The 16662-nt window shown below is 36.2% G+C and overlaps 1 protein-coding gene across 1 annotated transcript; it reads left to right on the forward strand.

The window, feature by feature from the left end:
• The first annotated feature begins 2670 nt into the window (after positions 1-2670).
• On the forward strand, positions 2671-14039 carry LOC100888858 (histone-lysine N-methyltransferase SMYD3). The gene is made up of 9 exons (XM_030997925.1): positions 2671-3045; positions 3714-3774; positions 4315-4679; positions 5662-5764; positions 6230-6340; positions 7407-7494; positions 9096-9276; positions 10462-10570; positions 13180-14039. Exons 1-9 carry the CDS (start codon positions 2870-2872, stop codon positions 13261-13263), a joined length of 1278 nt encoding a protein of 425 aa, XP_030853785.1. The 5' UTR covers positions 2671-2869; the 3' UTR covers positions 13264-14039.
• Positions 14040-16662: the final 2623 nt, after the last annotated feature.

Raw genomic sequence — 16662 nt, forward strand, 5'->3', positions numbered from 1 at the left:
TATTTCTCGGAAATGGATAGGATAAGTTTTTTAATGAAGTTTAACATCATTGAATTACAGCCATATTTACAGGTATCGCTTGTAAACTGCTTCTAATTCCCTATAGAAAATATCATACACGTCAATATTCATATGTACGCCACATCTGCACATGCATTTCCATGATTTTAAGCGATTCAGTTTCATTTTGTTGATACTTCAAGGCACAGTTTGGGTTTTTTATGGCTGACTGGGGGCGATCGTGATGAGATCAAAACTTGGAAGCATGTTTGGAATGTCATTATGATACTTTTGACAGAGTCAGGTGCATGGATGTATTATGGTACCGATCAGTGTCCATTTGTAGTAGGTCCATGGATATATATACATGAGTTGTTTATATATTTTTTTTACCATTTGAATAACAATTACTTTTGAATCGCATAATACGTCCCACTGTTGTTGATGTTTTTGAGTGTTTCGGTGACTGGTAGTTTAGGTGTGTTGACGAGTTATGGGTGTGTCGTGTCTTGTTTCCTACCAGTTTGCTGGGTGAGATGAAGTCTAATTTCTTTTTGCCGTTTTTCAAATCGTTGGTTAATCTCATTTTGCGTTTCTGGGTAAATCTATGCATTGTCTCTAGTCGCTGGTTATTTCATATAATGTACACTAGTATAATATCCCTGTAATATATTGGTATGTTTGCCTCATTTCGTTGATATTTTGTACGTTACCATGTTTATAAAGGACTAAATGTGAAAAACAGCTTTGGCCAACATTGTCATCCTGTGTAAATAATTAAATAAATAAGTTTGAGTAGTGGTATAATGGCTACTGTTGCTAGAGCATTTTAAATCGGGGGGGGGGAGGGAGGGGGGTGATGCTAGGTCAGAAATATTTTGTCGACAAGTCGAAGAAAAAATACATGTACTAACTGAAGAGATGATTGGTCCAAATTCTGACGTCATTCAAAGGAAATCGAAATACATTGGACATGTATTTGTACTCAGTTTACAGGTGTATCTTAAAATAAACTGTTATGCGGCTCGAGTTGGAAACCTATGGAAAACAGAAAAGAATTATAATTATACAATAATCAAGATTCCACTTAATGTCTTTGATGGGGAGAAAAATTTACTTGTACACAGACATGCTGGGATTCTCATGCTTAAATAAAGAAACAGCCAACTTGAACTTTGATGTGTTATTTTTCTTTCATAGTACATTTATAATTTCCCGGAATGAGAGATAGCAAAAGGAGAAGAAAGAGAGGGTGAGGGAGAAAGAAAGATGTGTATATTGAAGTCAAAAACGTGTATTAACAGATCGGAAATTGAGAGAAAGAGATATTCAGATGCAATTTTGCTATCAGAGAAATACACAATGTCAGACAAGAGAGGAATTACAGATGGAGAATTATAGTAAGTGGAGACTGGCAAAGGAAGAGTAAAGACACTCATGTACAGTGAAATGGAAATGAAAGAAACAGAGTGACGATGAAAGTTGATAGACACACCAGTAATTTAAACCAGGGAGGTGATAGAGAATGGGTGGACACTATTGCAATTTATTCAAACGCATGCGTGAGTTCTAAAGCGTAACAATACGATGCGTAACATTCCACTTGGCTATGAAGTTCCATATACTTCGAGCCGCTCTTCCACTTCGGAGGCCAGGCACCAGTTTCACATTACAAAATATTAAATTACCGGCAAAATGTCAGTGTAAATTATAAACTTTATATGGGGATTGTATTGGGAATAGTGCATCAAACAATTTCTCCAATTTAGTACTCCGCCCTTTCTATAATTTGTGTGCTACAGTTGGTAAAAGAAAAATTAGATCCTTACTTAAACTCAATATTTTAGGATAATGCGCTAATTTTTGCATGTTTTAATGTCCCGTTATTCAATCCATGATCTACAATCTTCGATAACTTTACGTTTGCTATAAATGCGTGTTTTCGCGTATTTTTTAAATTTTTGCAGTTGGAAAAAGGGATGAAATTACACAAGTTTGTGTTCGCTTGTTCTACTCATTACACATTCAACAACTGATGAGAAATCATTGAAAGGGACAGCGAACAGTTCCTGGGATACCATTTTATGATGTAGGAGTTCTAAATCCTGAAATTTCATGCGCTCTTTTATCTTACCACCTGGTCAACAGATTCAAGTTTCAAGATTCAAGATAATTTATTGTCATGTAAAAAATAAATAAAATTTGTCTTTGGACATTCAAAGGTGCTATACATGTGCATAAATATATAAATACAGACAAAATAATTACATTTCAACATAACATTTAACAATCATCACAATTTTAAGAAGGTTGCATTAAAAGAATAAGATGAGATACTAAGGAAAAGGCAGTGCAGTTAAAAAGTTTGTTTTGTTTTGTTATTGAGCTTTGTCCATCATGCACTTCCACGCCAGAACACTTTTCCAGCTATCACGCATCAATACACATACAAAAATACACGTGACACACCCCTATACACACGCATAATATAATCGTACACGACCTACACAACACGGACACTGTAATCAATATGAGAAGAGCTGGCATAGAAATGCCTGGATGGAGATAATTGAGACAATAAATTATCTGAGTATAAAATAGCTATTACGCAACGGCGACTTTGAAAGAAGGGTGAAGAGAAAGGAAGAAAGAAACGAGAAGAAGAAACTTTCATGCAAATTACCTAGCTGGGGTGTGGAGGGCAGTTTAACGCATTTGCAGATGCAGATAAGCGCATAAATTTTCGGCAGCTTGGAGCATGGCGTCAAATGAAAGCGGCTTGATTAATTCCACTCCTTTCTTTTACCTCTCTGCTCACGCTAAGCGTGCGAAAAGCGGCCAAAGGCGGCCCTTTCGCGAGTGATATTAAATGGCGGAGCCTGCAATGGAATCTGTGCGTGTGGTTAAATCAGCCACGTGTGGGCGAAGTTTGGTCTTCACTTCAAAATTTGCGAGGGGACAGTGTATCCTTGAAGAATTGCCATATGCATATACACTGCACGACAACAAAAGAGGACTCTTCTGCGATTTCTGCCTCAAAAAATGGTATCGACTTTTAATTTTTGTTAAAATGTGATAGCCTAAGCTAGCTAGGCAAGGGCCTTTGGCTTTAGTCTAAACTCTAAAGTAATAGGGGTCCTACATATTGGAATTCATGTGCTTTCCTAGATCTAGACAACACAGTGCGTCCCTGAAAAAATGAAAACCGAGAATTATCGATGATTTTTTTTTTTTTTTTTTTTTTTTCTTTTTTTCTTGGCCAATTAGGGTATTTCCGCTGAGAATATATAATATCATTCTTTATTTCACTTGAATGATATGATAATAAGAATACTGAGTATTTATTAAATGCTATGTCTATGATTGAATCAAACATTGTAATTATGAATAACCATAATAACAATATAGATCTAGTAGCCTAGATCTAGGTCTAACACTAATTGTAGAACTTAGAAGTCTAATAATGAAATAATGAAAACTTTTGAAAAAAAAGTAAGCAATCATTTTGCACAAAACCCAAAAGCGGTCAACGTTTATTAGTTTTATATAAGATTTAGTAAAGTTAATAGGTCTAATCCGGCCTGCATTCACATTTAAGGTACTAGTGGTATGTACATACAGTTTTATTTTTAATGACGTTCATGTAGGTTTGACACTGTTTTGAAAAAAAATATAAAGGATCAAGTCGACTCTAATTTTCATCTTGATTTCAGTTCAACTCTAAAGAAGTGTTCCAGTTGCAATTATGTAAGCTACTGCAATAAATCATGTCAGGTAAAAACAAATCTTTTGTTTTGGTTTCCTCCAACACATAAACCCATTGCATATATTGGAGATGAATGATTCCTGAATTAAGTCTATGGAATAAGATAATTCAAGCAGTCATTGTCCCAGTAATAAAATAACTCAACAAATTTTTAAAAAATCTTAATATTTTCCCTGAGATGAAGATATTTGAGTAAAATATCTCCATCTCAGGGAAAATATTAAAAATGTTGTATTCAGTTGCAAAGCATTATGACAAGCTTATATGGACTTCGGGGCTATGTTATATTAAAGTATAGTTGGCTATTAGTGGAAGGGTTGTTTGAATTTAGTGGTCATTGCAGGAACTATGCAGAAATAATCGACATAAATAATCAATCCTAATGTGCCTAAAGTTATATGAGCAGTTAAATGAAGTGAATTTTACACATCTTTATGATTTAATAGATATTAAAGATGTTGAGTGTTTTTAGTGGCTGTTGGTAGGCTCACTTAGATTGTCGTTTGGTACGGCTAACATTCTTATTTTTATGTTTGTACCCCGTGCAGAAAAAAGACTGGGCAAGATGTCACAAACAAGACTGCAAAACACTGAAGAAAATACATCCCAGGGTACCTTCAGATTTAGCTCAGCTTCTGTCTCAAATCATCCGAAAGCGAAGAAAGTCTGCTCCATGCTCTCAGGATGATGAGGATTGTTTTCCAACAACCGTAGACCAGTTGGAATCCCATCACGAGAAGCTGAGCATTGAGAGCTCGGTGTCTGCCTTGCACAAGTTGAAGCATTGCATTGAAGAGGAGGATGTCCCAACTGATCCAAGAAGCTTGTTGAAGATGTATGGGGCGACTAACTGCAACAGCTTTGGAATATTTGATAACGATTTGATTGCTATTTCAGATGGGATATACTTGAGGTGATTTCTTTTACTATGATTGATGTTTGTTTTACCTGACTCTAATAAACCAGGGGACCGACAGCTTTAAGTCCTCTCCGTCCTCTCCAAGAGACTTGGTAATGAGGATTGACCTGGTTTTGAACCTGGTACCTCCTGGTTACTAGACCACTGCTCTATCACTGAGCCGTAGCGCCTATTTTGATTTATTAATCGGTGCATGACAAGTAATCAGGTGCATTTCCTGAAAGGATCAGTTTCAATGATAAGGTTCTGAAAGAATTATCTGGACAAAAATGATATGTCAATTTTAAAATTCCAAAGGGAAATAAAGTTCCACTTTTCAGCAAACTCTTTCATTGCAATTTAGAACTGTAGAACAAGCAGTTCTTTTGCACAAGTTATTTGAGAAAAATGTAAATATAACCCAAAACATATACACGCAAATAAGTAGCCTCTATCGCAAACTTGAATGTTTAGTAATTACCAATTGCAGATCACTGTATTTCTCACAAATAATCTACAAACTACAAATAATTATTTTTAGACATACTGTCTCTACAATATAATATTTGTTCTTCTTCAAAATTTGTTTATGTATGATTTTCTTGATGACTTGATTTTTTTGGATTTTGTGTTTACTTGCTGAGTTTAAATTTGCATTTGAAATTTAATCTGTATTCTTACTGGTATGTTTACTTTTCACCATGTAATGATGTTTCATGTATATGTACGTCTTTATATGTATTTTATGTCATGCAGGGCCCCCAAGTATAACAGTATTTTAACTGCTGATGGGGCTACCCTATTGAAATCAAACTAAAAAGGAGGAATACAAATGTTGTTTGACTTACTGATTGTATATTTTACTTGTATGTTAAGCATGATTCCATTAGCATTAATATACTAGTACCTTTTCTCTCCCCAGTCCCATTTTTTGTTCTCGTTTGTGGAAATAAATGTGTCATTATTATGTCTCTGTTTTAACTGTTCCTGTTTTAAGAGCATCCATGGTGAACCATTCCTGTGATTATAACTGTATAGTGGTGTTTGATGAGAGGAAACTTCAACTCAGGACCGTTAAAGATGTCAAAGAAGGAGAAGAGGTAAGACCACATATTTTATTCTCAAATACCACATTTGTTTTTCTTTATGTTCTGGATTTGCAAGTGAGAGAAAATACCCCAAATATTTTTAAAGAAATTTAATTGCAATTTTGCTTTGTATGGATTCTGTCAGGATTAATCTACCAACTTTATAAGATTTGAATCAGCACACCCAAATGGTTCAGTTTCTATGTGGGAATCCAAAGATACATTTTGCAGTGAAGGACACCTCAACTTTTGTGAAGAACTGATGTATATATATTTCTGTTCCTCTTTAGATATTTGTCACAATTTGGGATGATCACAATGGCCAGTGTTTATAAATTTGATGGTAAGTCTGGTCATATGAAAAAGAATTAAGCAAATCTATGACCTTGAAAAATATGGTTTTAACTTGTACATGTGTTATAAAATAACATGTGCTTATAATTTAGGATCCTTACTACCTATTTTTGTTTGGTTTAGTGTACAATCGGCTATGTAGATGTCATCCACCCAGCTAAAGAGAGACGGGCTGAGCTGGAAGAGAAATATCATTTCACCTGCAAGTGTGTGAAATGCAATGAAGAAATCAATGTGAGTCTTTACTTTACAGTTTTGTTCTTTGTTTAACTCTTCTCAAATGTTGCAAAAGATCCTGAAAATGAAATTCCAGCTGTATACCGGTAGGTAGTTTTCTCTTAAACTACTATGAATCTTTGAACTTGAATTGTATTGATGGTCTCGGGATAAGGTCTGCGGTTTCACAAAATGAGTGTGCACCATTATAACTTCCAATGTTCAATACAATATAGCCGTCATTGTAGTCGTGATTTTAGCCATACCCTCATACCCGCCTACCATTCAATAGTCTTTTGAAAAGTGCCCTTGTATCCGCCGATACCGGTAAATAGTCTTTTTTTTAAATGCCCTCATGCTGCAATTCCCATTGGTTTTCGTGTTAAAATTGTCTTTGTGCGAGCGTGGACAACATATTTTTTTTTTGTCTGCGATCCCCAAATGCTTGAAACTTTCAGTCATTTGTCCAGTGAAGATTAACAGACATGGTCTTAGATTTTCCGTGATGTTTTAACCAATCTTTACTCAATAAAAGGATAAGGTAAGAATTTTTGGTAGATTTTTGTTTCGATTCAGCATATACAGGACATATCGACTGCATTAACATTGACGCCTCGTGGTCATGACAGGATGCGCTCGCGTTTCCCTTGAGCCCTTGAGCCCATAAAACAGCCAGGCCTCTCAAAGCAGTCGATATCTCTACATCATTAATTATTCACTGTATACTATATGTTGAAATAATTGTTACATATATAATGTATATATATATATATATATATATATATATATATACATTGTATTTCATATTGTACTGTTGAGAAGGAAATAAATGTTAATAAATACAAAATACAAATACAAATACTCTCAAGTACACTATGCTCGTGTATACATTAGCCAAGGCAGTTTATATATACCTGCATGGATCTATTCTCAGTAATGCACTAGATAAGTGATTTCCAAAGTCCATATAGAAATAGTTTCACATAACTTGCAATATATGCATTTCAGTACAAAATAAAAAATGTTCTTATTGTTAAGCTAATCTTTCTTACATTCTAATTAAATTTTGTCTATATTTTTTCAGGCATTGGAGCCAGATGATGGTTTAAGTGAAGAGCTCCGACGTCTGGAGAAATCCTTGGAGCAAATACAGGATGCCGAGAATTCACAAGATATCCTTTGTTGTCATTTAAAGTTTATCTAGAAAATAACTAAACATTGCTATCCAGAAACGAAACTGAAATTATCGATGTTTCATCCTAACTTAATCACAATTATAATAAATGAATGACACATATTTGTAAAGCTTAGATCCTTTTCTTTCATTTGGTACTGCTCATATGATGCATATTTCACGCATGAGTGATTAAAAGCAATTTGAAGGAAGGAAACCAAATCGTCATTTGGCGGGCGATTTCTAGAAAGTTCATTTTCTGCTCTTTTATATGACACCTCAATCAGGAAAAATGAGCAGGAATAACAAAGTTCTGTTTGTTTAAAGTGATGCTTGCATTTCCATAATTTGATGAAACGAATTCGTTTTCACTGGCTGCCTGCCGTAGCAACAAACGGAATTGACAAAAGACTTGACTCCGTTTCGTTGACGATCAGACATAGACGAAAGAGTTCATGCATGGCTGATTGTCAATGAATCGGAGTTAAGCCTTTTGTCAATTCTGCTTGTTGCTACGGCAGGCAGCCTGTGAAAACGATATCAAAACACAGTATAAGTTCGATTTCGGAGTATGTAGGTCAAAGGTCATAGCTCATTAAATATGCCAATCTGTTTTCCGTTCGATAACTTCAGTAATATTTGACGGATTTTTATGAAATGTGAAAGAAATGTACATGGTATCAAAAAACAGCCTAAGTTCGATTTCGGAGTATGAAGGTCAAAGGTAAAGGTCATAGCTCATTAAATATGCGAAAATACTTAATTATATATACGGACATGTGGTTAACTTCCTTGCCTAGTAATATAATAGTATAGTCTAATGGAGGTAACTTGTTCTGACGTATATATGCCATTTGTACCCTGCGAGGGGATGCTACGCTTTGCGTTGACTCGTTGGTAATGGGCCTTATGTTTGTCTTCTTACACTCGCATGTTATTTTTACTTACATTAAACATAGGATGATTAGGGGTAAGACCGGATAACAATATAAAAAAATATATATTCTTCCACCTTGCCATATCCAAGCTGTGGGCTGTTTAGTTCCGACTCACTGCAAGAAGGCCATTCAAATGTCTGTACTCCCGCGAAGCACCAATTAGACATGCCTAACATTACAAATATTGTACACGTCGTCGTGTTTATCTCCGTAAATAGCGCCATCACAGTAAAACAAAAACAAAAAGAGCAGACAGTGACAGACGGAATTTTAAATTCTATAGATTTTTTTGTTTTAAGAATTTTATAGAAGTTTTTTTGTAAAGAATTCTATAGACCATTTTTTACCAGTTGAAAACAAGTTTTATACCGAAATTGCGGAATGCGGGACATCCCGCATTTTCGGGATTTTGTCTTCTCCAGAATGCGGGATTGTCCCGTAAAAGCAGGACATTTGACAACTCACTGACCCTACGTTAGTCCTCCCTTTTTCTCTATTCACTTTGCTAATTTCCAGTACTAGCATATCACATTTCAATTCTCTTCCTTATAATTTATATATGTGCTCTCATTTTCTCTATATACATTCTTCCAAACTTTTTGTCCCTATCTCGATCAGTTTGCATTGCATGAGTTTATTCTTTCTTAATGGTGACATTTACATTGGGCCAAAGTGCTACAGCTGTGTGAACCCTACCTGAAGCCGATGGACTCCTCTAGCAGTCTTCCAGCAAATCATCAGCTCCTGGTGATGCTCAGAGATACGGCATTTTTTGCATGCATACAATCACAAGCATGGAAGAAAGCTGCTGAGATGGGACAACTGAACATCGAGTCTTACAAGTAAGACTAGGTTCATTATACTCATTATACACATTACACAGAACAATTAGTGCTATTCGGATACATGATGTGTTTTTTGTTTGGTTTTAAATTACGACCAGACCGTAAATGGTACATTAATTAAGCTTTTACAAAATACTGATCAGACAGACACTGCAGATCTCCCCCCCCCCCCTATTAACACATGGCGTTTGGCGTGTTGGGGTTATCTCTTGCAAGAAAACCAAGGAATGATATATGACCAGTGGCGTAGACAGGTTCGTACACCTGGGGGGATGACTCAGGGGCGGATCTAGCTTTTTGCTAAGGTGGGGGTTGACCAATAATGACGATGCGGAGCATCGTCCACGAGCCGCGAAGCGGCGAGCCGATTTTTTTTGGGGTGTTTATTTGAATCCCGTAAGTGATGTTTTCCTGGCATCTATTAACACAATGGAGACCATAAAAAGCAGTGCATGATAACGTCTTTTTAAATCAAGTAACAGTTAAATACACAGTTATATCCAGAGTTATCATGTGTTTGGTTAAGTTACCAGATGAGTTGAATATCTTCTCACAATATTTGCACTTGAAAGGGTTTCTCTCCAGCGTGCGTTCTTTTTTCTTTCTTTTTTTCTTTTTTTTTCCTTCTTTTTTTCCCCTTTTTTTTTTGTTAGTTTTTTGGGCCGCCCAAGGGGGGGTTTAAACCCCCTAAACCCCCCCCCCGTAGATCCGCGCCTGTTTAATCTTGTGGTTATCTTGTGGTTTCCAAACCCAAGATAACCACAAAATACTTGTAAGATTTTCTTTTTTTTTACCGTCTGAATTGGCTTTCACCGTGTGAATGCGGCTAATAACAATAGACACAATTACAATAATGATGAGGATTATTATTATTATCATCATCATAATTATTATTATTATTAATATTATAATTGTTATCATTATTATTATTACTATTATTATCATCATTATGACTTATTAAGTAAGCAAATATCATTGCCATCCCCCCCACCTTGTGAGGTGGGGGGATGCATCCCCCTCATCCCCCCCCCCCCCCCCCCCGTTGTCTACGCCCCTGTATATGACTGGATGCCATGCATTTGTAATTGTGCAAGGGGGTAATTTTCCGGGTTGGGTAATTGTCCTTGAGGGGTAATTGTCCATAGTTTTATGACTGAACAATTTGTATGTTATTTGATTTAGATATCACTATGGGCCATACGATCCCAATGTAGGGATGTACCTCCTGAAGATAGGTGAAGTACTGCTTAACCTGGATAGACTTCAAGAGGCTAGAAAATATGTCAAAGAGGTAACTATATATTATACAGTATTTCCTAATTAATGTTTTCATTTGTATTGAACTTTTCTTTTGTGGTTTTTCATTCAGCTGTTTTGACAACCCTTTGACTTTGTACAAGAGTAGAATCGTGCATTAATGTATCATCCCCTTGTATACGAAGTGGGAGGGGATATAGTAACGTTGGCGTCTGTCCTAATTCCTTCTGTCCGTCCGTTCGTAACAAATCTGGTTTCCGTTCGATAACTTTAGTAATGTTTGACGGATTTTACTGATATTTGATATGAAGGTACATGGTATCAAACTACAGCCCAAGTCCAATTTTAGAGTATGTAGGTTAAAGGTCATAGCTCACTAAATATGTGGAAAAAAACCTAATTATACATGCGAATGTGTGGTTCTAATTTAATAATGTAAGTAATGTTGTTGAGTATGTACCTCAAAGGTCACAGCTATTTAAATATGCAAAAATTGCTAAATATATAGGCCATGTGTACCCCAGCAAGGGGATGCTACGCTTCGCATTGACATGCATGTTTGTTATTAAGTCATTACAGGAATTGGTCAATCTTTAGGATGGTGGGTGAGGTTAGCTCTAGGCCTATAGGATACACAGTGAAATCCAGAATAATTTCTTCAGGCACCCAAACCCCATTTGTCCAACCTAGTCATCGATTCCGTGAATGATCTTTTATATCGGTAGTTTTGTCTGAAAAAGGGCACAGTACAGTTAAATCACAGTACATCATAACTAAGTTTGTTTCTTAATGGACATTGAGGTTCAGATTCTTAAATTTGTCTGTAACCTTGATATACTGTAAATTAGCTAGGACAATAGGTGAAAAGTTCACAATCTCACTTCGATCTACTTTGATCCTTGCATTAAGGAAGTGACCGTGCTAGCATGTTTTGAGCATGTGTGATGATGTAGGTCAATATTTATTTTCATCCCGTCGAACCAATTAACTCTATCCATTTGTCTGAAGAAAAAAATTGTCTCTTATAAAATTATTTGTCATCAACTTGTTCATGCTCTGGTCTCTATATTTGTCTCTTTAAACTTTCCTTGAACTTTACTGATTTTTATGCCTCCGCCACCGAAGGTGGTGCCGGAGGCATCATGTTTTCGGGTTGTCCGTCCGTACGTCCGTACGTCCGTCCGTACGTCCGTACGTCCGTCCGTACGTCCGTCCGTCCGTCCCGTTTGACCGTTATCACAATATCTCAAGAACCATTTAAGATTTAAACTTAAGACTCGGGAATAGTATTTATCACCATAGGAAGACGATCTGATTAGATTTTGGAGTACGTAGGTCAAAGGTCACAGGTCACAGAGGTCAACTTATGAAATTCCTTGTATTGAGTTTGTTAGCGCGATATCTCAAGAACCATTTGAGATTTAAACTTCAAACTTAAGGATAGTATGTATCACCATAGGAAGACGATCTGATTAGATTTTGGAGCACGTATGTCAAAGGTCAAGGGTCACAGAGGTCAACTTATGAAATTCCATACATTGAGATTGTTATCATGATATCTCAAGAACCACTGGAGATTTAAACTTCAAACTTAGTGATAGTGTGTATCACTATAGGAAAACAATCTGATTACATTTTGGGTCACGAGGTCAAAGGTCAAAGGTCACAGGGCTCATTATGTATGCAAAAACAGCTTGTGATCGCGTTATCTGAACAACCGATTGATGGATTCCTGCCAAACTTTGGTCATGTAAGTATCTTGCAGAGCTGATGAACTGATTAGATTTTGGGGTCACGAGGTCAAAGGTCAAAGGTCACAGGGCTCATTATGTATGCAAAAACAGCTTGTGATCGCGTTATCTGAAGAACCGATTGATGGATTCCTGCCAAACTTTGGTCATGTATGTATCTTGCAAAGCCAATGAACTGATTAGATTTTGGGGTCACGAGGTCAAAGGTCACAGCGCACATTGTGTATGCAAAAACAGCTCGTGATCGCCTTATCTCAAGAACCGATTGATGGATTCCTGCCAAACTTAGGTCATGTATGTTACTTGCAGAGCTGATGAACTGATTAGATTTTGGGGTCATGAGGTAAAGGTCAAGGTCATGCGGCTCATTATGTATGCAAAAATAGCTTGTGATCGTATTATCATTAGAACAGATTGATGGATTCCTGCCAAACTTAGATCATTTATGTATCTTGCAGAGCCAATGAATGGTTCATAAGATCAAAGGTCATGGGCTCATTATGTATGCAAAAATAGCTTGTGGACGCATTCTCATTAGAACTGACAGATGGATTACTATTTAACTCAGGAAATCTTGCAGAGCCAATGAACTGAGTAGATTTTAGGGTCATGAGGTCAAAGATCAAAGGGTCATATATGTATATGAGAAATTGCTTGTAATCACGATATTCTGAGAACATGTTAATGGATTACAATTGAACTTCAATTTCAAAAAATTTCTTCCGTTTCGGTTTGTAAAATTGCTCTATGACGGAGGCATCATTTTCGACTGCGCGCAGTCGAATTCCATCTAGTTTTTTCTGCTTCTGATTAGGAGGAGGTTAATTTTAAACCAAATGTGTCTCTGTTATTTATTTGTTTGTATTTTCTAATTCATTATTTTGTTTTTCAGGCAGAGAGTGTTTTTAAAGTAACGCATGGCCCACAGCATTCACTGATGGCGTCAGTGAAGAAACTGCTCTTTAAGTGTAGGTAAGCCCTTCTGCCTATCACTGCAGATAAAATCATCGCTGATCTCAACATGAATTCAAGAAATTATATGCAGCAGTAGATGACACTGGAAATACTAAAGATGGGAGGACAGAGGGACAGATGGACAGACAGTGAGAGTAAGATCGAAAGGAAACAACAAGAGACATAACAACTTTGAGAAGCTGGCATACAATCAATTTGAAATGTAGTCTTTGTAGTTTGTACATCTAGAAATTTGAACACCAGGGCCCCGTTTCATGAAACTTGTTTTCAATAACATGTTACGATTATTATTATAAGCTACTGAAAGTCTTGCATTTGATTGGCTGTGAGCAAATTTGTCATATATAGTTAAGTGGCCGTTATTGATTCAAGATTCATTATTTCTTTCCACTTGCATATACAAACAATACATTCATGAAAAGCAACAACAAGTCCATCTTCAACTAGAATAACTTCATTAACAATAACAAGTAGGTTATAAAGACAATGAAAATGTGATAACAAGTTTGATGAAGCAGGGACCAGTTCTATTCAAGAAGCTGTTATATGGAACTCATTATTAGTACTACACAGAATTCAACGTCTTTTCTTTATTTAAACACCTTTATAAACAATGGTATTTTCATTAATGTACTAAATAACCAGTGACGCCATGGATGTATAAATACATGACTGTGCATGTTGTATATATTTTTTACCCATTTGAATAAAAAATTATTTTTTTATGTCCTAAGCATAATACGACACCGGAATGTGAAATTACGTTGTTGTATCGGGCCATGTAAACAAATATACATGTTTAGCGTCCCCGCCCGCTACCGTTTTGGGGGCCGCCTCCTATTTTTTTTTTTTTTTTTGAATTTTTTTTTTAGATTTTCTTTTTTTTTTTAAAGAAAAAAACATGAAAAAAAGTGCTAAAATGGATCTATTTCTGATTTTAAAAAATAAATAGAAAAAATGTCGGCGGCCATCTTGAAAAATAGCCCGACTGTGAGGGAAAATGTACCGAGCGGCCATTTTGAAAGAAAAAAAAGGGGGGCCTCCTCCTTCCTATTTTTCGAAAAAAACAGGACGCTAAACATGTTTTTATATATATTTGGCCTGACAGGTAAAAAAAAAACACAAAAGAACTGGGGCCAGCAAAAACACCTTGTTATATCAGGGATTTGTATACCGAGGTTCCACTATATTGCTTCTGTGACTGGTAATACAGGTGTGTCAATGATTTATGGGTATGTTATGTCTCGTTTCCTACGAGTATGCTGAGTGACATTCTGATTCTATTGGTGGAATTGTTGATCACATTTCCGGTGAAGTTTAATTTCTTGTTACTGTTTTTCAAATCGTTGGATGATCTCATTTTGTGATTTGGTATATTTATTATCGCTGTAATTATTTTGTTTTTTTGCCTCATTTCATTATTTTGTATGTTCCATGTATATCCAGGACCATCGTCCTGTATAAATATTCTTAAAGTAGATATTCATTGATTTTAAAAACTAACTTTATTTTTATTATTGCAAAGTTGAAACTTTGATTCGACAAGGTTATCAAAATTCAATGCTTGGAAACATACGAAGTAATCATGACTATTATTAATTACAAAACGCTTAAATACAGCCCCGCCATAGCACCTGAAGAGCTCTTCGAATGCTGCTGAGATGAGTGAGATCACAGTATGGACATGATTTGCACAAGCAGACGACGTCCCATGACATCTCACACATTTTCAGTGCCTGCATTTTCATCTGCTTTCCTGCTTACTTCACTACCGTCATGCAGAATGTATAATCTATTGCCTCAATCTAAACCCCGCGCATGGTTTTATTTTGATGACAACTGCATCGATACAAAAATGAAGGAATCTGTCGCTGGTAAACAAAATATGACGCCATTGTATAATCAGCTGCACACACCGCGGTTCTTTGATTGTTGATTAACCCGTATTCTGGGTATTTACAAGCAAAATATTTTATTTATCAGAATCGGGTCACATCCCCTTTTGAATGGTTTGACATGCCATTACATTTATATGCACTAAACTCATTATAATTTGAGAAATAATAGCTTTGCAATTATGTTCATTCTTTATGGGATGTCGTCTGCTTGGGCAGTATTGGTCCATATAGTGACGTCATTAAAACATCGTTATTTTCTCGGCGAATCTCTTGTATATCCCAGCTGCTATGGAGGTGGTTGTATTTGTATTTTTATAAATCACCCGATATGTAGTTGACCTAAAACTTGTACAATGGCCATCTGTTAGCTTACCAGTTTCTAGTGATACATTAGTTGAAATTTTTGGGATTTTCTTTGAATTTCACCTTTAAATAATGGTACAATGTGGTATAACGGGTGGGGGGGGGGGGGAGGGGGTGATGCTAGGTCAGAAATATTTTGTCAACTGAAGAGATAATTTTTACTTCCAAAGTCTGCATTCATTCAAAGGAAACAAAAATACATGAACATGCTTTCCTCTAATTGAAGAGATGATTGGTACTTCCAAAGTCTGACGTCATTCAAAGGAAATCAAAATACAGTATACATGTATTTGTATTCTTTTCACATGTGTATTTTAAAATAAATTGTTATGCGACTCGAGCTGGAAATATATGGGAAAGAAGGCACTTAGTTATGACACACAATAATCAAGAAATAATAAAGAAACATCTAACTTAACTGTTATGTTTTTATGCCTCCATTACTAAGTAGCCAGAGGCATTATGTTTTCGGGTTGTACGTCCCGTTCTCGTGATCTCAAGAAGCGATTGATAGACTCCTGTCAAACTTAGGTCATGTATTTATCTTGCAGGGCCAATGAATTGATTAGATTTAGGGGTCACGAGGTCAAAAGTGGCGGGGCTCATTATGTATGCATAAATAGCTCGTGATCACATTAGAACCAATGGACAAATTATCATCAAACTAAGACATGTTTGTATCTTGCAAAGCCAATGAACTGATTAGATGTTCGGGTCGTGAGGTCAAAGATAAAAGGGTCATGCATGTATATGAAAAGTAGATTGTAATCTTGATATTCTAAGAACCTGTTAATGGATTACAATTAAACTTAAGTTTGAAAAATTGCTTCTGTTTTGGTTTGTGAAATCGCTCTATGGCAGAGGCATCATTTTCGACTGCGTGCAGTCGAAGTTCCATCTAGTTTTAATTTGTTTTTAGAGGGAGAGAGAGAGAAAGAGGGGGGGGGGGGGGACAATTGAGAGCAAGACATATTCAGATGCAAATTTGGTATCGGAGAAGTACGCAATGTCAGGTGGATAAAAGAAAGGAATTAAAGATGAAGAATTATAGTAAGTGGAGACTGGAGAAGGAAGAGTAAAAGAGTAAAAGAATCAAAGTATGAGAATCGGAGGAGATGGATAGAAGTATTGTAGTAAGG

The sequence above is a fragment of the Strongylocentrotus purpuratus genome, unplaced genomic scaffold (genome assembly GCF_000002235.5).
Source record: "Strongylocentrotus purpuratus isolate Spur 01 unplaced genomic scaffold, Spur_5.0 spur5_scaffold_4, whole genome shotgun sequence".
Lineage (NCBI taxonomy): Eukaryota > Metazoa > Echinodermata > Echinoidea > Camarodonta > Strongylocentrotidae > Strongylocentrotus > Strongylocentrotus purpuratus.

Excerpts from the sequence above, each read along its gene's own strand:
- LOC100888858 (XM_030997925.1), top strand. The coding sequence starts at position 2,870 with ATGGCGGAGCCTGCAATGGAATCTGTGCGTGTGGTTAAATCAGCCACG. Across the intron at positions 3,046-3,713 it reads GATTTCTGCCTCAAAAAATG|TTCAACTCTAAAGAAGTGTT; the intron begins GTATCGACTTTT and ends TCTTGATTTCAG. Across the intron at positions 5,765-6,229 it reads ATGTCAAAGAAGGAGAAGAG|TGTACAATCGGCTATGTAGA; the intron begins GTAAGACCACAT and ends TGTTTGGTTTAG.